Raw genomic sequence first — 22,538 nt, 5'->3', positions numbered from 1 at the left:
TTTACCTGGAGTGCCCCAAGGGAATGAGCTCCATCTGGGTTAAGTTGAGGCCAGGGGTAGCAAGAATGGATCATGTAGTGGGGAAGGGAAGAAGTTAAGATTCTGCTAGACGGGGCAGGGTGTGAGTGCTATCAGCTTTTCTGTTCATCTTCCCCTTCAGTGAGAATCAGAGGCATCTCCATTCAGTTAGAATCTTTCTTTAGCAACGTGGGATCTACTTTCCCAAACTTCTGCTGACGGTGGCCTTTTTGTTTGTTTGTTTCAAAGCAAAGGAGAACCCGGAGCAGGGGTGCGGGCTAGAAACCATGCACAGAAGGCGTTTTCCTTATTTTTCTGCTAAAACGTGCGCAGGGCAAGGGCAAGAAATATTTGAGGGAGGAGAAATTCATAGCAAACGTGGCACTTTGAAAAGCTAATTGGATGTGGAGGAACATGTTGAGATGATGTTCTGTTATTGTCAGAAATAATGTTTTACAGAGAAGCTATTTGTGAAGAGAGACCAGTTATTGTCGATGAACTAATGTGCACTCAGGAATATGGAAATAATAATGCAGATGTACAGTGCCTGCAGAAAGATGTCAGTCAAACAAGAAGTCGGAGGGGAAAGAAGGAAAACCTTTTGATCTGACTCTGCCTGTAGGATTTGGCCTGTAGGACCCACATGAACAGACCCAGGATTGTTTAACAAAATCAAAAGTGGACTTTGAATGGTTTGCTGAGCACTTTGCCCCTGAGGTGGGGTCTGACGATTGCTCTTAGAATTCCAGAACCAACACAAACCTCTGATTCAGCAGACATGTGTCTCAAGTTGTAAAATACCATTCTGATTTCAAGTATCATTTCCTATCCCCGTAAACCAGTGAAATAATCCTGTCATCCCGATATTTCATTGTCCAAACTATAATCAGCTCACTTCTATCTGCCAACAGAAGTGTGACAGAATCTTCTCTGTTCAGACCACATGTCCCAACTTTAAATTCAGGATACACGAATGTGAGTCCTAGGGACTCAGCTGCAGACATGCAAAAGGATTCTGTGAAGACCATTCCATTCGGTCCTAAGGTTAAATCGCCTAAGAAACACATGAATAGGGAGGGGGAAGATAAAGCAAAAAGATCTTGGGATGAATAATGAGAAGATTCACTGGGGAGGAAACGCAGGAAGGTCAGAGTTCCTTTAAACTCTGATGTATCCCGTTATTTAGATGCATCTCATCCAGTTTGCCGATGTTTCTGGTCCTTGCTTCCCTGTACCCTTCTGCCCTGGGAGAAATACTTTAGACGAGCCAAGCAAAAGTCCCAACGGCTCAGCTTTTCAGAGTCACAGTGACCAGTGGGGACCCAGACCTCAACCGATTTGATTTAATTTCCTAAGAAACAGGGCCTGAGAACACTACTGTTGGGGGTACCTGGCTAAGTGTTCGTATCATCTGTCGTTTAGGACAGAAGACTTGAGGACAAACTCCAGTTTTAAGTCCCAAAAAACTTCCAGCAGGGGGATGGATTTTCAGGACAACTTCACTGTCCAACCTGTTTAATAAATGTCCAGTCCCCACACCCTCCTTATGTATTTCCTCTGTGTTATTTTTCTCCTGATTACCGAGTGTGCTTGTTTTACTTACTTATTTACTGATGTGGCTTCCGCTTCGCCCCTAGAACGCACATTTCGCACATAACCTAGGAAGGAAGTTCCTTGCCCAGAGTAGGTGCTCAGTGGAAATCCGTTGAGCCAAGGGAAGAATGAACTTGCTTATCTACAGGATCTGGATGGGGGCAAGGAGGAAGTTCAGGTCGAGACCCACCAACGGATCTTCAGTCGTCCCCTCTCCCCTTCCTCCCTGGGATGCTCCTGACATATGCTACAAGAGTCTCTTGTTTTCCACCTCTTTGCAGAGCATTGGCTGTGATGACTACCTAGGCTCCGACAAAGTCGTGGACAAATGCGGGGTGTGCGGAGGCGATAACACGGGCTGTCAGGTTGTGTCGGGCGTGTTTAAGCATGCCCTCACCAGCCTGGGCTACCACCGAGTTGTTGAGATTCCTCAAGGAGCCACAAAAATCAACATCACCGAGATGTACAAGAGCAACAACTATTTGGGTAAGCTTGATCTTTTTCCAGAGGAAACCAGCTGTCCCTACAAGATGATTTATTCCTTCCAGGACTGTGACACGGCAGTGTCCAGAGGTCCTTGGACCTGTACAAGGTGCCACTGGGGAATGCCAAAGCACTACCTGGCCTCCCCTTGAAATGATATGGAGAAAGTAAAAAAGTCCTTCTTGCGAGGAAATGTTTAATATCTACATATTTAAACCGGTCTTTCTTCCTTCCAAGAGAAACAAGGCTATGAAATCAGGAATGGCCTAAATTGTTTCTCTGAAATAGGGGAGGCTCTTTGAAATGCCAAGAGATCTGCCAGTCTTTTTCTGTTGGAATTTCAGGGGCACAGGGGCAGTTGGTGATCCTGTCCGGTCTCTCACTCTGCAGGGGTCTAAAGCAAAAGCCATTTTTCTCTTCTTTCTGCTTCATCAGCCTGGGGCAACAGTATGTGTGTGTCTTTGGAACAGCTGCAGAACCCGTCAGCGATCATTTTGGGCAATATCATCAATGTTGGGAGACCATTTTTAACCCATTTTCCCACAAAAGGAGATCTTTGTTGATTCTTCCTTCTCTGTTTCTGGCTGATTTTATGCAAAGCAAATCAGGTCCTGCAAGTTAATTTTTAGCAATTCTAATTCATGTAAACATGGACAAATCAGTTAACAAATGGTATAAGGAAAGCAATTTCTTAAAAACATTTAATGAACAGCAATATACATTTTTTATTTTTTTGATTATTTATTTAACAGAAATTTAAATAGCACAGACTATATGCTAGGCACTATTCTCGGTGCTTTACAGGTATTAAATCATTGAACCCTCTCAACAACCCTAGGAGATGGGAGCTATTCCCCTCCCCATTTCATACATAAGGAGACAGGCACAGGGCGGTCATGTAACTTGACAAGGTCACACAGCAAGGAAGAGGTGGAGCTGGGATTCAAAGCCAGGCAGTCTATCTCCAAGCGTGGTAGTCTACCAAGAGATAACACCCATGAGCAATTCTGGTACACCATTGGCCATGCAGCAGTCAATGGCTGCAGCAACTGAGAGATCATTAATTTTATAAATTCGAGTACCAGGACCACCCCAGAAGACAACTCAAGAACTCTAGATTCTGAAGCTCTTCCATCTTTGTCTGGGCAAATGCATCCAAAATTAGCTTCACTTGGTTTTATTGGTGAGAGGAGGAAGGGATGGCAGATGGGACTCTGAAACAAACCCAATTAATAGTGGAAAGCTTTTACATTTGCTCTGGCAAACCCAGGAGCCACCAAAGTGGCAATAAGGCTAGTTTCCCCCTGAGTTGTTTGTGTGTTATTTTTATTTGCAGAAAAAAAAATGGTCTTTTTGCTTCCCTTCTTTTGTACTATTAAAAGAGCAAATCTTCACAAACATCCTGTTCCTAGAATGGAAATTGTTCTTTGAGGGATTGCTTTAAGTGTGACTATGTTCAAATGCACCAGCAAACAATGCCACTTTTCGTGAGCTTTGCGTAGTTTTTAGTAATTTCCCTGGCTCGAATTAGTTCTATTCAGTAAGTGGCTTTTAAGCTGTGCCTTCCGAAGGCAAAATAGATAATCTGGGTGATTACCCACCAGATGTCTGAGTGGAAACTGCTCTCAGAGCCTCAGTGTTTCCATCTAGAATATGGGAATAAGAATCTGGACCTTACAAGTATTCATGAGAATCCATAGAATAACAGATATTCAGGACCCCACCGAGCCCCTGGCACTTATTAGCAGTTGACAAATGTTCAATCTCTTTCTTTTGTCTCAGAGAGCTTGTCAGTATGTCAAAGCTTTGTGGAATACAAATTCCCTAATTCCCTGAAATTCCCTAAAAAAGATGAAGAGGAGGCAGAGGAGGATGGAAGTATCCAGAATCAATGGAAGGGTGATTCCGAAAATCATGTTCAACTTCTTATGCCCAGTGACCAGTGGGGTGCATGAGAAGTCCAGAGTCCATGACAGTATGACGTGATGCCATGTGGCCAGAGTGGGGAGAGTAGAGATAGAAGAACAGGCGAGAGTGAAAGGAGTTTCCAGAAGTGATGAACAGGGCCTCCTGTTTAGGGCACTTAAGCATCACTTGGGATGTAACATCACCCAGAAGCCTCTTTTTTTTTTTTTCTTCTTCTTTCCTTCTATTATTGAGATTTAATTCGCCTACCATAAAATTCATTCTTTTAAAGCGCACAGTGGATGGGATGGTCTTTTTCTCATCACAGGTGTTCTCTTCCCCTATTCCACTTAATCCTATGAAATTTCCTGTTCTGGGAAGTCTATATATGTTCAAAGTTAAACTGCATGCAGTTGTTTGAGATTATGTGTAAGCTATTAGAGCACAGGTCTATCAAGCTATTTTTGAACTTTCCAATGACTGTATTTCACATTATACATTTTCAAACATTGAAACATTTTTCTTTCTTTTTTTTCTTGTCTTGAAACATTTTTCAAAGAGGTATGTAGTAGGGTTCTCCACAATCTTCCAGGTCATGATAAAAGTTTTGGTTTTCTTACCTTGTGATTTCTGGTTATGTAAACTGTACTTTGTACAAAAATTTGACTTGAAGCACGAAACTTACTTGGCTGTCTGCGTACATTTGTTCTGCAGAATGCACAATGTAGAGGAAATGAATAGTTCGAATGTGTATCATTGCTTTTTAAAAATGCACACCTTTAACAAGTTTTTTCAGTTGCCCTATTGTTTCCCTGAATGGCCTTTGGGTTATTAGTAATAAAAATCAAATTTGCCTTGTGAAATACTCGGAATTGTTAAAATGACTGACTCTCCAAACTTGACAGAGATAGAAAGTAGATTTCTATGAAAACAGAAGGACTTGTATTATTAGTGCTGGAGAAGGTGGTTTAATCACCTCATTTTTAAAGGTTTGTTTAAAACCCACAATATTTAAATGACTTATTCTAGGCTATTTGCTTAGCTAATAATAGTAGTCATGCTACATGTGTAGTACTTTAGTCTCCAAGTGTTTTTACATGCATGGTCTTCTGACTTTTAAAAATGGACATTCTTTACTTTGCTTGCTTCAAAAAAGATCTGGAGTTATTTACTAAAGATGCAATTATTGAGTTAGCATGTGAAAATTCAAATTTAAAAATCAAAAACTTTGGAAAAATATCTGTTCAGGCCTTTTGCCCATTTTCAATTGGGTTGTTTGGTCTTTCTGATACTGAGTTGTATGAGCTATTTATATATTTTGGATATTAACCCCTTATTGGTCATATCATTTGCAAATATTTTCTCCCATTCAATAGGTTGTCCTTTTGTTTTGTTGATGGTTTCCTTTGCTGTGCAAAATCTTTTAAGTTTAATTAGGTCCCATTTGTTTATTTTTGCTTTTGTTTCCTTTGCCTTAGGAGACAGATTCAAAAAAATATTGCTACAATTTGTGTCAAAGAGTGTTCTGCCTATGTTTTCTTCTAGGAGTTTTATGGTTTCCAGTCCTACATTTAGGTCTTTATTGAAGAGACTATCCTTTTCCCATTGTATATTCTTGTCTCCTTTGTCATAGATTAATTGACCATAAGTGTATGGGTTTATTTCTCTGCTCTCTTTTCTGTTCCATTGATCTATGTGTCTGTTCTTGTGCCAGTACCATACTGTTTTGATGACTGTAGTATTTTGGTTTTGGGGGTTTTTTTTGCTGTACGCGGGCCTCTCACTGTTGTGGCCTCTCCCGTTGTGGAGCACAGGCTCCCGACACGCAGGCTCAGTGGCCATGGCTCACGGGCCTAGCCTCTCTGCGGCATGTGGGATCATCCCAGACCGGGGCACGAACCCGTGTCCCCTGCATCAGCAGGCGGACTCTCAACCACTGCGCCACCAGGGAAGCCTGATGAATGTAGTTTTACAGTATAATCTGAAGTCAAAGAGTGTGATGCCTCCAGCTTTTTTTTTTTTCCTCAAGATTGGTTTGGCTATTCTTGGTCTTTGTGGTTCTACATAAATTTTAGTAGTATTTGTTCTAGTTCTGTGAAAAGTGTCATGGAGAAGACATAGAGATGGCCAAAAGACACATGAAAAGATACTCAACATTACTAATCATCAGAGAAATGCAAATCAAAACCACAATGAGTTATCACCTCACACCTGTCAAAATGGTTATCATCAAAAAGACCACAAATAACAAATTTTTGCAAGGATATGAAGAAAAGGGAACCCTCCTACACTGTTGGTGGGAATGTAAATTGATGCAGCCACTGTGGAAAACAGTATGGAGCATCCTCAAAAAACTAAAAATAGAACTACCATATGATCCACCAATCCCACTCCTGGGTATATATCGGAAGAAGAGGATAATACTAAAAGTTATACGCACCCTAATGTTCACAACAGCATTACCTACAGTAGCCAAGATATGGAAGCAACCTAAATGTCCGTCAACAGATGAATGGATAAAGAACATGTGGTACAAAAAATGGGATATTACTCAGCCATAAAAAAAAGAATAAAATCTTGCCATTTGCAACAACATGGAACGGGAGGGTGTTATGCTTAGTGAAATAAGTCAGACAGAGAAAGACAAAGACTGTATGTCATCACTTATATGTGGAACTAAAAAATGAAACAAATATATGTGGAATCTAGAAAAATGGTTCAGATGAACCTATTTGCAGGGCAGGAATAGAAACACAGACGTAGGGAATGGATGTGTGGGCACAGGGGTGATGGGGAGGGTGGGATGAAATGGAAGATTAGGTTTGACATAAATACACTACCATGTGTAAAATAGATAGCTAGTGGGAATCTGCTGTATAGCACAGGGGGTTAGCTCCGTGCTCTGTGATGACCTAGACGGGTGGGATGGTGGGGGAGGGAGGTCCAAGAGGCAGGGGATATATGTATACATATAGCTGATTCACTTTATTGTACAGCAGAAACTAACACAACATTGTAAAGCAATTATATGCCAATAAAAAAAAATGAATGAATGTAACAAAACAGAAACAGACTTACAGATATAGAGAACAAACTAGTGGTTACCAATGGGGAGAGGGAAGGGGGAGGGACAAGATAGGGGTATGGGATCAAGAGATACAAACTACTATGTATAAAATAAAAAAGCAACAAGGATATATTGTACAGCACAGGGAATATAGCCAATATTTTATAATAACTTTAAATGGAGTATAATCTATAAAAATATTGAATCAGTATGTTGAACATGTGAAACATATAATATTGTAAATCAACTATATTTCAATTTTAAAAAATCAAAAACTTCACAGAAGAAAGAGGCATATATACCAAAAGCCTTGGCTAATATGTAAATAGCGATGGAGCATTCAACCTGACTCTTGAGTTTATGGCTTTCTTTGGTTTGGCCATCAAGAACTGGACCTGCTGGACTCAGATTCTGAAAGCCTGAGTTCTGGCCCTGGCCCTGCCATAACTCACAAGGGGTTCTGGCCCACGTGTAGCTGGGAAGACAGGCCAGCTCAGCACCTCGTGATGCTTACTATTTCTCTGAGCAACGCTGAAGAAATCACGACGTTTAATGATACACAGATTTTAGGAGATAGGATGTTTATCTGTCTCATTTTAGGTTGGAAACCAATGAAGTTCTGCAGAAATGAGCTCCACTTTTCAGTGTTTGTTTGAATTTTTCACTTGCGCCAAAATATAGACTAGCTGGTAGATTATAGATTCCCAGATCTTTTTTTTTTCATGGAAAATACTTTAGAACCAGTGTATCTATTGTAAACTATGTAGTCTCCTTTTCCACTTGAATTATTCTGAACCCTGCTCTTTGGAAATAAAAAGTTAAATCTAATTTTATTAAAATGATTGACATTTTATATTACTTGCCTCTTCCTTAATAAGATGTTGTGAAATTATTTTAGCTGAAATATCAAAGTTTGGCATAGTTCAGCCAGCTCAATTTACTAATGTCATTATGTAACAGTTAAGAAATCAGACATAAAAGCATACCAAGCAAAAATTGATTCTACAGGACATGTTCTACCTGCCAACATGTTTACACTGTCATAGAGCTTTAGACTTAGAAGGGATTCTTTTTGTTTTTGAAGATTTATAAACTTTTAAAAATAAACTGGCAGACTTCCCTAGTGGCGCAATGGTTAAGAATCCGCCTGCCAATTCAGGGGACATGGGTTCAAGCCCTGGTCCAGGAAGATCTCACGTGCCGCGGAGCAACTGAGCCCGTGCACCGCAATTACTGAGCCTGCGCTCTAGAGCCCGAGAGCCACAACTACTGACCCCACGTGCCACAACTACTGAAGCCTGCGTGCTTAGAGCCCGTGCTCTACAACAGGAGAAGCCACCGCAATGAGAAGCCCGCACACCGCAACGAAGAGTAGCCCCCACTCGCCACAACTAGAGAAAGCCCACACGCAGCAACAAAGACCCAACACAGCCAAAAATAAATAAATTTTTTTTAAAAATTCAAATAAACTGGCAATACCTTTACTTTTAAGCACGCTTTCTTAAAAGTTTTAAACAATGAAAGTAGTGGTCAGCATTTTAAAAATCAAGTATCATGGATCATCTGTAATTTGCAAGCCTTTAATTTGCTAGTTGAGCAGCTATGTGGGAAAGACTAGAGTATTTAAATAATATGATGCCTCACATCTGTATGACGATTAATTCCAAAGATTTAGTCACATGCATTGTAAAAAATTGGAACAATACAGATGATATAGAGCAAAAAGATGAAATTCTTCTTCCATGCCAACCTCACACTTGATCCACTGGTTTCAAGTGTAAAGATGGAGATAAAGGACCACTCTTAACACATCAGTGTATACCCTCCAGTCCTTTGTGGAAATACAAATAAATATATATTTTCTAAAATTCATGTTACTATATACACTTTCTGCAATGTGCTCCTTTATTTTAATGTTATATCATGATAACTTTTCATAGCAATGCATATAATAAGCTAATTCATTATTTTTGAGTAAAGAATATTCCATACAACAGATGTAACCTAATTTATTTAAGCATTTTCCTACTGAGGAATGTTGAGACTGGCTCCAGTTTTCTAATATTGCAAATAATACTTTCGATTTGTGGTTCAAGATGGCAGACTACATACATGAGTTTTTCTTCCCTTCCTCCCAAGGTTCATCAAAATGACACTAAAGGAATAAGAGAAGGTATAACCTACAACCACCAAAAAAACGGGGGGGGCATCTATTACATGATTTTAACAAATTTCTGGAACAAATTCTCAAGAGTAGGTGGAGGAAATTTCACTAATAGAGCAAAGGAAATCACAGCCTAGGTAGCAGAGGGGACTGTGATAAAGCGGGGTTGACCTGCATGCAGAGCTCCATGAGCCTGTGAGTCTGGGGGACAGCAGGTAAAATGGAAGGTGGGAAGGGAGAATGGAGCTGAAAAACAGGGAAACAGTGAAAAAACTTGTATGTGAGCAGGCAGCCCCCACACACACGTTCAGAATGCTGGCACTGACTTCCTCATTCAAAAGGGCGTGGCTGAGAGGATTGGTGCTCCAAGACCTCAGTATTCATTCTGGAATTGGAAGAAGGAGCTGCTGAGTGACTGGTACCCCATCTCTTAGAACTTGGCCTGTTAATAAGCTCAGCCAATGTGTACAGAGTTCTCAGGCAGCCTTCCCACCACTTTTGTCTTAAATATCAACGGATGATTGAAAATAACATGAATGGACAACCAAGGATCACTAGACATTTTTAAAAGCCTGAAAGAGAAAACCCAAGATAAATAACAGAAAAAGATGTTTCTAGAAGAAACAGCAAATTCTTGGAGAAGAAAACTTGAAGAATGGTTCTTTAACAAGTAGTGCTTCCATGAATGTCCTAATATGTATCCTTTCATACTTACATAAATATTTCTATAGGATAGACTCCTAGAAATAGAATTTATAGGTCAAATGGAATGAACACTTAAAATTCTGAAAGATAAAGCAAAATTCCTCTCCACGTTTAGTTGTACCCATTTATACCCCCACCAAAAGTTCATGAAAGAACCATTTCTCCACACCTTTACCAACACTAAATATTATGAATGTACTTAATTTTTAGTATACCTTTTTAATTTACATTTCCCTGACCACTCATTTTTGTTATTTGTACTCCTTCTATGAATTTGCTATGAACTGTGTTTGTAGTTTTCTTGATTTTAAGAACTCATATATGTTATGAATAATAACCGTTCTCTTCATGTATGTTTATTCATCTTTATCTTGTGTTTCAACTCTGTTTATGATATCTATTGCTCTGTGGAGAAACTTTTAGTCTTTTTTTAGTCAAATCTATCAATCATCTTTTTATGGCTAGTGGATTTTGTCTAACATAGGAAGACCTGCCCACCTCCAACATTATAAAATTATTCTCTAATATTTTCTCCTATTACTTTTATAATCTCTTTTTATATTTAAATGTTTAATCCATCTGGAATTAATTTTTGTGTGCAGTATGAGGTAGGGATCTGTCTTTTTCCTAATAGACGGTATTGTCCCAATAATGCTTATTAAATTTCCCTCACTAATTTGAAGTGACACCTCTACCATATATTTTAAATTTAAATATCTGTAGATATACCTGTGAATTCTCAGTTCAGGTCTATTGATCTGTCTCTTCCTCCTTTAGTACCATTTTTTTTCATTACTGTAATTTCGTATGTTTTAAGTTTTTGTAGGTCAACTCTCTGACTCTTCCCAAACGCTTTGTTTTTTCCTAAATTTTCTTGGGTCTTCTTGTACATTTGTTCTACATACACTTTACAAATCAATTTGTCAAAAATCTATAAAACTTCTGTTGAGATTTTAATTGAAAGTGCAATAAACTTACAGACTTACTTGAAGAAGAAAAATTTGTCTTCACAATATTGACTTTTTTGATTCCAGAGCATAGTAGATCTCCTTGTTTTATGTTCTTTAATAAAATGTCTTTACCTAGACTTTGCTTATGTTTTATTAGGTTTATGCTATAGTTTTTCCTAATACGGGATAAGATTTTTATTCCATTATATTTCCAATTACACGTGCTAATGCATATTAAATCAGTTTATTTATTTATTTTGTACCTGTACACCTTGCTAGACTCTTTTAACAATTCTAATAGAATTGTTTTTCAGTTATTTAACATGGATTTTCTAGGTGGAAAATCGTGTGATATCTGTAGATAATATTAATGTTATCTTCCCTTGAAGTATTCTACCTCCTATTTCTTTCATATGTTGTTGCACTTAGAGACTCAAACCTCTAAAAATTTTTGGAATAATCATATTGATAGTGGACTTCTTTATCATGTTTCTGACAATGGGAATGCTTCTAACAGATGTTTGCTGAAGATTCTGATAGACACCTCTTATCAAAGTAAGGAATTTTCTTTACATAACTAACTTTTAAGAATTTTTATTGTAATTTGCCCTTGTTTTTGTTTTTGCTCCAGTGACTGATTATCCTTAGTTGTCAATTTACATTTATAAAGTTAATGAATATTTGTTTATTCTAGGTATATTAAGTGGTTTCCTTCAGTTACTGCAGTAGACTGAATGCTCACATCCTTCCCAGATTCATTTGTTGAAACCTCCAAGGTGGTGGTATTGGGAGGTGAGGCCTTTGGGAGGTGATTAGGTCATGAGGGCAGAACCTTCATGAATGGGATTAGTGCCCTTATAAAAGAGGCCCCAGAGAGATCCCTGACCCCTTTCTGCCATGTGAGGTTACAGGGAAAAGAGTCATCTAGGAAGTAGGCTCTCATCAGTCACTGAACCTACCAACACCTTTATCTTATACTTCCCAGCCCCCAAAACTGTAAGAAATAAATTTCTATTGTTTACAAGCGACCCAGTCTGTGATCTATTGCTCTAGTGACCCAAACAGACTAAGACACTTACCTTTCCTTAAAATGGAACAAACCTCAGTATGCTGTCAGTCTGCTGTCCGAGAGGTTTCCTCTGAGTGTGTATGGACGAGTGGCAACACGGAGTAGATACAAAACCACTACCTCCTAGAGGTATGCAAGGATTCAATAGGATAATAAACATAAAGCTTCTAGCATGGCAAGGGCTTAATTCATAGTTTCCCTTTCTTATCTCAAGGTTCCAATATTTATCAATGGCTGCTTAACAAAACTCTGCTTTTCCTTGTAATGGCTAAATAGAAAACAGCCTTCTCTTCCACCCATTGCCAGAAGCCTCTAGGATTATGCTGGCTCAAGTGTAAAAATCTGTACCTTTCTTCTTAGACATCAAAAGCCTACCTGATTTAAATTAATTGCTCTAGTTATGTGTCCTTCTGCCCCACCACCCGCCAACTGTCTCTCTAGGAGTAATTCCTTCTTCCCAGCAGAACAAAGAAAGAAACACAAGTGAACCCGTGTGTTCAGCATCTCCCCTGTGATGACCTCATTCTAATCAGAAAATGGTTTCTTTTAAACCCGCAGACATAGAAAACAAATTTACGGTTACCAAAGGGGAAAGGTGGGGGGAGGGATAAAGTAGAGTTTGGGATTAACAGATACACACTACTGTATCTAAAATAGATAAACAACAAGGACTTATTGTTTAGCACAGAGAACTCTACTCAATATTCTGTGATAACCTATAAGGGAAAAGAATCTGAAAATGAATAGATATATACCTGAATCACTGTGCTGTACACCTGCAATTAACACGACATTATAAATCAATCTGTAGTCCTTGCTTGCTTTCTTAATACATGGCAGAAGAATAAAAGACAGATAGATAAAAGGAAAAGCAACGAGAGATTTTTCCTTTGGACTCCCATAGGACTTTGATCATATCTCCAGTTTGGCACTCACCATATTTTATTTTATTGTAATTTATCTATTGTAATTTGTCTGTGTTCTCCCTGTGTACCCCTTGAAGACAAACAGTCCAGACTTAGACATTCCTTCCCTCGAGTACCCTCCAGGCGCCAGCAACTGGGATGAGTAGTGGGGATACAGAAATCAAGGCAGGCCTTGGCTCTCCTGAAGCCATTTTGGGGGTGTATGCTCAGGCATCCTTAGCCCACCTTGATCACGAGACCTCACTTACGGTACTGGGGTCGTGTGTTACTCGTAGACTGTAGGAATCCTGGGTCTGCCTGCTTCGTGTAATGCAGCACTCTCACAGTGGTGGTGGGCTGGCAGGGTCCTATCAGGATCTGCATTTAGAGCTGAGGCTGCTGGGCTCAGCCTGGTTGAGGGACCGGCTGAGGGGAACAGTTCATGAGTGGTGGAGTCAGGTCTCAGATCCAGGCTCAGTCCTTGTTCATGACCTACGTATACACCCGTGGCCATTGGCAGGAAAAACATAGCTGGGGCATGGAGGAGGACCTGTGCCTTCTCTGCCCCCCTCCCTATCACCATGAGAAGAAAAATATGTTCTAATTCCTCACAGCCTTTTGTCCCCTCCACACTGTGCCATCCCTGCCCCCCACTGTTACTTCAAACTTGCCAATCATTTGGCCTACCCTCATGTTGGAAATCCTTGGGCTAGCTTGCCAGAGTTATGTCTTAGTCACTAGACTTTCACCATCTGCCTCAACAGCGTTCTTCTGAAGCTAGCGTCTAAAAGAACGTTCAGCTCTTAAAAAGTGTGGAGCATTTTGGAGAAATGAAACACCCTTTGGATTTTTTTCTCCTTTTAAAAAAATTGTGGTAAAATATATATAAACATAAAATTTATGGTTTGAACAGTTTTAACTGTATTCTTCAGTGGCATTAAGTACATTCATGATGTTGTCCAACTACCACCACTATCGGAACTTTTCTATCATCCCCAAAATTGTACCTAATACACAATAATTCTCCATTTTCCCCTATTTCAAACCCCCGCTAACCTCTATTCTATTTTATGTCTCATGAATTTGCCTATTCTAGGTACCTCATACAAGTGGAATCATACAGTATTTGTCCTTTTGTGTCTGGACTATTTCACTTAGAATAATGTTGTCAAGGTTCATCCATGTTGTAGCATGTGTCAGAAATTAATTCCTTTTTATGTATCTACCACATTTTTGTACCCACTCATCTGTTGATGGACATTTGGGTCGTTTCCACCTTTTGTCTATAGTGAATAATGCTGCTGTATAGGTATCTGTTTAGTCCCTGCTTTCATTTCTTTTGTGTATATACCTAGGAGTGGAATTGCTGGGTCATGTGATAATTCTGTGTTTAACTTTCTGAGGAATTGCACAACTATTTTCCACAGTGGCTGCACCATTTTCTATCCCCACTAGCTACGCATGAGGGTTCCAGGTTCTCCACATCCTTACCAACACTTCAAGTGTGTTTTTAAAAGGGTATTTAAGCAGGTGATACGACATGGCCTGCTTTCAAGCATCAGGAAAGGCTGCTGAGATGGGCTTCGTGACCCTTCTCGGTTACCTGTTACAGGTAGTGGCAGCCCCAGGAAACATCTCAGAGTGATATCCTGATTCGCGGCCGGAGGTTCCTCATCAATCCTGGCACACGACAGAGGGTGATCCTTGAGCATTTGGTTTTTTACTTGGATTCAGTTCTTGCCTTCTCTTCAGCAACAGGCTTTTATGATTCCTGTCTAAAACCAAGTCTTTGCCAAAGATCCCGTGCCAGAGAGACAGTGGAAAGATGCTGTTATTTGTTTGAGCACTGCTAGACTTAATTTTTCATTACATACTTTCCACCTGGTGTCTGACAGCACTTCTCCCTTTGATTTAGGAAAGCTCTGATGTCCTCGCGTCTGTTTACATGGGCTTTCTTTTTACTTTTACAGTCGCTCTGCCTTGAAGAGCTTTCAGAGACGCCGGAACCAATTCTGCCCCACCTGCTTATGCTCCTTGTGTTTTCACATTTTCTGCTTTTTAGTTAGCACCTAGTTGCCTGGAAGTGTAAGACTGAGTTTGCCTCTTTGTACTTGGATTTGCCTTTTGTTTTGTGGGGAGGAGTTAAGCTGAGATTTGCCTTTGTTTTTAATTATATCATCTGTCTCAGACGTACGCAAAGCACCCACACCTGCTTTTCTGCACTAATGGGATGCTTTCCTCAAATGCAGGAAACAGCTGTCGAGCAGGCTGGGTCTTAGATTTTTATGGAAGTGGTTTGACAGCCCTGTCCCTTCAGGGAGAATAACATTATCTCCCAGCAGCACCTGCAGACAGCATCTTCAGCAGGGCTGCTAATCGCTCCCAGGTCTCCTACCTGGATTAGGGTAATAGCTCAGAACCCATTATCTGTGCGTCCAGCATCGATAAAGCTGTCCTCAATCCATCCACTCCCTAACCCACTCGGAAGTGCCTCTAAGCCTTCCCTCTTTGAAGCAAAGTTTGGCTTTTTGTGGTGTGTTAGATCACTGAGCTTCCACATTAGGGAATTAATACAAGTTAAGCCTCAAGAAGAGATCTCTAAGGTTTAAACGACATTTAGTAAATACAGTTGACTTAAGGAAAGAAGCAACAGCCGAGAAAAACCATAACTTCCAGACTTCTTAACCAGCAGCTGAGGCTGCCCATGCTTTGCTGCTCCATTGTCAGTGCTGTCTTCGGAAGGTTCCCTACTTTCTCTCAAGAGTTAAAGCTTCGGAAATGGGAAATCTGCCTTCTAGGGTGGCCCCCCTCTTCCCTGCAGGAGAAACTGAGCACGCTTTTCCCTTCTCGCATTAAGCAGAGCTCCGGTCAGATTCTGCTCTTCCTCTAAACATTTAATTCTTCTAATAAATCCCTGAAGGGGTGAGCTTTAGAAGATAAAGTTCTTTTCTGCTGCTAGTTGTGGGCTGCCTCTGTTAGCTCCCATCCAACTGTTATAGCCAAGCTTCAACAGCTCTTGAAAGGACTTTCGGCATCTCCTAATTCTACTCTATCCTTTTCCCAAGTCAGACACTATTCCTTGAATCAGAATCATATACATGTCAGTGTGGGAGAAGTCTACTTCTTCTGTCTGAATTGAGTCGACATTCATGTCCTTAGGAAATATACATAGCCCTACTCCTCCAGCTTCCTTTGTGCCGGATAGTCACACGAATGTTTATTTTGCTTTACGGGCAAAATTTGTCTCCTTGATCAGTATTTGTTTCTTCCTTAATCTAGTAGTTCTATAATCTGATTAAGTAAAACATTGCTCTTCATCTGACTTGACATTCCTACAAAATAATTAAGCATTTTAATGAATATCTATAAAGCACACCCCCTCTGTGCAATGCAATACAGAGATGTGAAGCTGTGGTCCCTGCCCCCGAGGCATTTACAGTCTGTTTGAGAATCCTTTGAAGACTTTGATAAAGAGACCCAGCATGGGCTTCCCTGGTTGGCGCAGTGGTTGAGCGTCTGCCTGCCAATGCAGAGGACACGGGTTCATGCCCCGGTCCGGAAAGGTCCCACATGCCGCGGAGCGGCTGGGCCCGTGAGCCACGGCCGCTGAGCCTGCGCGTCCGGAACCTGTGGTCCGCAGCGGGAGAGGCCACAGCAGTGAGAGGCCCGCGTACCGCAAAAAAAAAAAAAGAGAGAGACTCAGCACTACGGAAGTGCAAAGTATGGAGACATTACTTCTAACAGAATAATCTGAGGAGGAACATGGAGAGATGCTGTGTAAACTGGGCTTTTAGTACAAGGGTTGGCAACCTGTTCTGGGAAAGGGCCATTTAGTAAATATTTTATGCTTTGCAAGACATTTGGTCTCAGGTGCAACTTCTCTGCCATCATAGCGAGAAAACAACCATAGACAATAGGTGTTTGAGGAGGCATGGTTCTGTTCCAATAAAACTTGATTTACAAAAAAGGCAGTTACCAGCGTAGCCCTCCATGCTGTAGTTTGCCAACCCCTGTTTTAGAGGATGGGTAGGCCTTTATCAGAAGAAACAGGGAAAAGAACATTTCAGTCCAAAGGAGCAGCATGAGCTAAGGTTCAGAGAAGGAGGTAATGTGAGATGTGTCTGGACACAATGTCTTCTAAGAAAGTGAGGGTGACATTGAATTTGAGGCTGCAACTGTAGGATAAGGCCAGACCGTGGAAGACCTTTCATCCCAGACTCCATCCTTTGGATTAATGTTTGAGCAGTGGTCAGCCACTGAAGATGTGGGGCTAGAGGAGGGTTGTGACAGGATCATGACTCTGCTCTAAAGGTATTTTGGGGGGCAGCAGGAGGGAAGGAAGGGAACGGAGAGCAAGCATTTCAGAAAGGTCAGGTCTGTACCAAGAGCCATAGGACAGGAACTGACTAGTAAACAAAGATATTGGTGTGTATATCAGTGGGCTCCATGACTCCAAACAATAAACTGAACCTTAGAAGACCAGAGCTTATGTATGTGTGTCTTTAATCAATGACTGTAAGTGTCTCATTATACAAAAACATACTGTCCACCAAAGCATTGCTAGATCCTGGAATGATAAAGTGCATTTGGCATTTTGAGATGATCTGGAGCAAATGAGAGTAGAAGGCACTGATGAGTAATTTCAGGAATTGGAAATTTAAGTGATCGATCCTACTTATAAAAAGGAGAGCGGGGGGCTTCCCTGGTGGCGCAGTGGTTGAGAGTCCGCCTGCCGATGCAGGGGGCGCGGGTTCGTGCCGCGGAGCAGTTGGGCCAGTGAGCTGTGGCCGCTGGGCCTGCGCGTCTGGAGCCTGTGCTCCGCAACGGGAGAGGCCACAACAGTGAGAGGCCCGCATACCGCAAAAAAAAAAAAAAAAAAAAAAGGAGAGCGGGAACAATATACAAAGGGAAATATAAGTTGCCTTTGAAAGAAGCTAAGTCTCTAAAGCAGCTCTCTTGAAACAGCCCAGACTTTCCTTCCTTGTTGGTGAGTTCTAGGGACACCAAAGCCGAATGGTATGCTGTTTACCCATGGCAATGACCTAATCCTCACAGCAAGTTCCCATCGGGCAGCAGAGATCCTGTCCCCATCCTTCATTAAGGCTTTGCTTAAACAGAATTCCTCTATTTTTAATGATCCCTCACAAGTCATATATTCCATAAATCCCCAAAATTGCTGCAAGAAGACCAATATTAACCCTTAAGATAAAATTTTGTTAGTTCGGTGGAAATCTGTTCATAAAGAAAAAGGAACTAATCAACTAACTTAAGATTTCTTCTGAATGAATACTCCACATTATGGTTAGCCTTTCCTTTACTTACAAACATGTGAATGGCTAAGACTAACTTGGAATTTTCAGAAACATCCGTAGTTACCGGTTTCACTGGCAAAAGTACCCAAAGTACAAAGTCGCAAACATTTCAATACGAGCAGAATTGTGCAGGTTGTGAAATGCAACTTTCTGGCTCTGTGGCCTTTAGTCAGTTACTTGACCTCTCCATATATCATTTTCTTTATCTGTAAAATGAATGGACAATAATGTTTATCTCCTAGGACTTTTGGGAAAATTAAGTTAGATACTACCAGGAAATCACACATCACAGGGACTGGCACAACATACTTATTCAACAAGTATCAGATGTTATTATTGCTATGTTTATTGTTGTTACTATTATGCAAACTAGTCCAGAAGTATATGGTTATATATTTGCGCTTTGAGATTTTTCTGGACAAGAAATACCCTTCCACAAGCAAAGATTTTTTTCTAACGATACCAAAAGCCAAGAGTGAAATCAAAGTTTTATGGCATATGCTTTTATAATTGACAGTGAACTAGATCGTAAGGGCTGTTTGGATTGTATCCCGCCCATGTGATGTCCCTCATGGAGCTCATTGGCTTGAGGTGTTACTAAGATGTTCATAGATGCAGTCAGAAGTTGAGCAACACTTATATTTAAGGTCTGGGCAGGGATCAAGGATTGGGCTTTTAAATTATTTATTTATTTATTTATTTTATTATTTATTTTTGGCTACGTTGGGTCTTTGTTGCTGCACACGGGCTTTCTCTAGTTGTGGCGAGCAGGGCCTGCTCTTCCTTGCGGTGCATGGGCTTCTCATTGCAGTGGCTTCTCTTGACGTGGAACACGGGCTCTAGGCGCGCGGCCTTCAGTAGCTGTGGCACGTGGGCTCAGTAGTTGTGGCGCACGGGCTTAGTTCCCGGACCAGGGCTCAAACCGTGTCCCCTGCATTGGCAGGTGGATTCTTAACCACTGTGCCAGCAGGGAAGTCCCAAGGATTGGGCTTTTAGATGTTCTGCTTTTAGTATGAATACTGACTTTCTATTTTGTGATGTGTTTTTTAAAATGTTCAGCCATGTCTCAGAGACCCACAGAACAGTGAAATGTCTGCTGTGAGCATAGGGAACTCTCACAGAAACATAAACCCTCAGTGCTGGTCAGCATGGGGAATCTCAGAGCCGCTGTGATACAGATCCCTCGTGGAGGGATGCAGACATGTTTCAACCCAAGGTCCTTATGGACCTGCTTAATTGATTACAATGAGATAAGTTTAGCTTTTCACCACAGACCTTTATTCCCTCTTCTCAAAACACAAATGGAGAAGAAATGCATGTTTAAGGATGGAAAGCCTGACCTCTGGCCAGAACCATCAGCTGGCCTAGTACTTATTTTTTGTTAAATAAGCTTCTTATTGAAGTATTAAGTGTAAATATATAGGAAAAGTCCTCAGTTCAGATTTGTACAGCTTTGATGAATTTTCACAAAGTGAACACACACTCGTGTAACTAGTACCCAGATCAAGAAATAGAACTTTATTGGTGTTCCAGGAGTACCCTGCCCCCAGTCACCTCCAAAGGAACCACTACCTTTACTGTTAACACCATAGATTAGTTTTGTCTGTTTTTTTTAAAGCCTTATATAAATATGGAATAATACAGCATATGCTCTTTTATGTCTGGCTTGGGGGCATAGGGGTCTAAACATTTTTACACTTAACTTGGAGAATAGTATAAAATGTGATTATAGATTTTTCCCCTAATATTTAGCCAATTTTCCAACCCAACATTTTGGATAATTTATTTATTTAACATTGGAATGTTTAGAATGTGCTCCATCCTCGTATTTGTCCTAGGTCTATTTCATGGCTGCTTGCTCTGTTCCATTTATCTGTCAAATAAACTCCATACCACATTTTGACTGTTGCAGCTTTAAAATGTGTTTTAATATTTAGCATGGCAAGTCTCCCCTCTTTTGCTTCTTTTTTAACACCGTTTAAGATAATCTGGGGTGTTTGTATTCCAGGTGAATTCTGGGACCATTTTGTCACATTCAAAAAAAAAATACTATTGGTGTTTTCTTGTGATTTTGTTAAATCCACTTGATAAACATGTATTGAGCACTTACTGTGTGCCAGGCTCTGTTCTAGGCGCTGGGAATACTGCAGAGAAGAAGGGCACACCCCTGGCCTGATGACAGTTACTTTCTAGTGGGGGAGATGGGAGGCAAAAAAGCAAAAAGATCATTTCAGATGGAGATATGTGCTATAAAAAAAGAAAACAGGGGAAGTGGAGAACGAGTGGCTGGCTAGAGGAGCAGGGTGCTCTCTGAGTTCAGTGGTCAGAAAAGATCTCTCAGAGGAGTTGACACTTGAATTGGAACCTGCATCCTGTCTAGAATGTACCAGATCTATACATCAATTTGAGAGTAATAGACATAATTAAAACATCCAGCCTAAGAACGTAGCATTTATTTCCATTTGTTCAAATAGTTTACATCTGCCAGTAAAATTTTGATATTTCTCATGTAGATTCTCTGCATTTCTTGTGAAGGTTGGTCTTAGGTATTTAACTGTGTTTTGCTGTGGTATGATGATGATGATGACGATGACGGAGAATGAAATCTGTTCCTGTCTTTTCTTCAAATTGTTATTATCAGTATATAGGAAAGCTATGGATTTCTTACATTTACTGGCCACTTTGTGAACTTCTGTTAATGCTGAGTATTTTCAATTGGTCCTCATGATTTTCTAATGATATAATCATATCAGATAGAAATAATGATCATGTTGCCTTCTTCTTTCCAGCAGTCATACCTCGATTTCTTTTTCATGATATATTACCAAAAGTTTACCAAAACTCCTAAAACAACTGTTAGTGAGTGATTGCAGGCATCCTTCACCTATCTCTGACTTTCATGCGAATACCTCTAATTTTCGCTATCATGAAAGATAAATGTATGCTCAATAAATATTTTAAATTAATGTATGATGACATGCTTATTATCAGGTTGAGAAAGTCTGTTTCTAATTTTATAATTTTTTTTTACCAGGATGAGTTTTAGATGTCATTTCTGGCAGCCATTTAAATTATTTTTTCCTAAAAATTTCCTATATTAAATCATTCCTGCATTCCTGGCATACAACCTTCTTCATCTTGCTCAGGGATTCTTTTACTCTTCTGTTGAATTCAGTTTGCTGGTGCCTTACTTAGGACTTTTAAAATCTATAATTCATCAGTGAGACTGGCCTATTGCTTTCATTTTGTGCCACTTCTCTGAAGCTTAGGTTAGGTTAGCCTTCCAATTTTTCTATTCTCTGGAAAGGTTTATAACATTACCTAGTCCTTTAGGTTTTGATGGAAACGCACCAATAAAAAACATCTGGCTCTGGAATCTTTCTAAAAGAAATTATTTTTGGTAACTCTTAAACATTCGTTTACAGTTACTAGTCTATCATGAGTTTCTTTTGTTCATCTTAAGTCAATTTGGTAATTTTTTCATATAGCTTTTTCATGGAGAGCTTCAAATGTCGTAGTACAGAATTACATGTAGAATTCACTCATTATTTAAATGTCCTCTGATGTATTGTCTATTTTTAGTTGTGATACAGTTTGAGTGGCTTTATGGCTTTTTTCTCTATCAAGGTTGCTTATTTAAAAAGTACAAACTTCCAGTTATCGAATAAATAAGTCGTGAGGAGGTAATGTACGGCATGGTGGCTGTAATGCCTGGTACATCTGAAAAGTGGCTTACTCTTTACCTGCTGACCATGTTAAAGGAAAACTCTACCAGCACACAGATGAACAGTAATCAGGACAATGAATAGTCACATACTGTGCCTATTAACAGATACCAAAGCTGGACTCATTCCTCGTTCCAAAATTTAGTTGAGAAAAGTTTCATAGTCAATTATGAGCATAGTGCTAGATGGTGGCTAGTAAGCCCTAGGGAATAAAAATTAAGCTACCAACTTCTTACTAGGCATTCATTTTCCGTAATTGTTTGTTCTTTAGAACTATTTAGTCCACGTCTTGATGTTTGTTATGGTCTGCTATTTTAAATAAGAATTTTATTTTATATGAAAATTTATGCTGATATGCTTTAATTTTTCAAAGTTGTGGGATCTTGGCTGTTTGGGCCAGGAAGCCATAAGCAGGGCATCATTGCTTCCTTTTTTTTTTTTTTTTTTGTGGTACGCGGGCCTCTCACTGTTGTGGCCTCTACCGTTGCGGAGCACAGGCTCCGGACGCGCAGGCTCAGTGGCCATGGCTCACGGGCCCAGCCGCTCCGCGGCGTGTGGGATCCTCCTGGACCGGGGCATGAACCCGTGTCCCCTGCATCAGCAGGCGGACTCTCAACCACTGCGCCACCAGGGAAGCCCCAT

The 22,538-nt window shown here is 40.3% G+C and overlaps 1 protein-coding gene across 2 annotated transcripts in view; it reads left to right on the top strand.

Moving 5' to 3' along the window:
• Positions 1 to 22,538, top strand: part of THSD4 (thrombospondin type 1 domain containing 4) — a 582,688-nt gene that overhangs the window by 480,345 nt on the left and 79,805 nt on the right. For both annotated transcript variants that reach the window (XM_033439983.2, XM_033439984.2), the window contains exon 8: positions 1,893 to 2,097. In XM_033439983.2, the coding sequence (XP_033295874.2) occupies positions 1,893 to 2,097 (205 nt within the window). The remainder of the gene's footprint in view (positions 1 to 1,892; positions 2,098 to 22,538) is intronic.

The sequence above is a fragment of the Orcinus orca genome, chromosome 2 (genome assembly GCF_937001465.1).
Source record: "Orcinus orca chromosome 2, mOrcOrc1.1, whole genome shotgun sequence".
Classification (NCBI taxonomy): domain Eukaryota; kingdom Metazoa; phylum Chordata; class Mammalia; order Artiodactyla; family Delphinidae; genus Orcinus; species Orcinus orca.
This window is presented reverse-complemented; position numbering and strand designations above follow the sequence as displayed.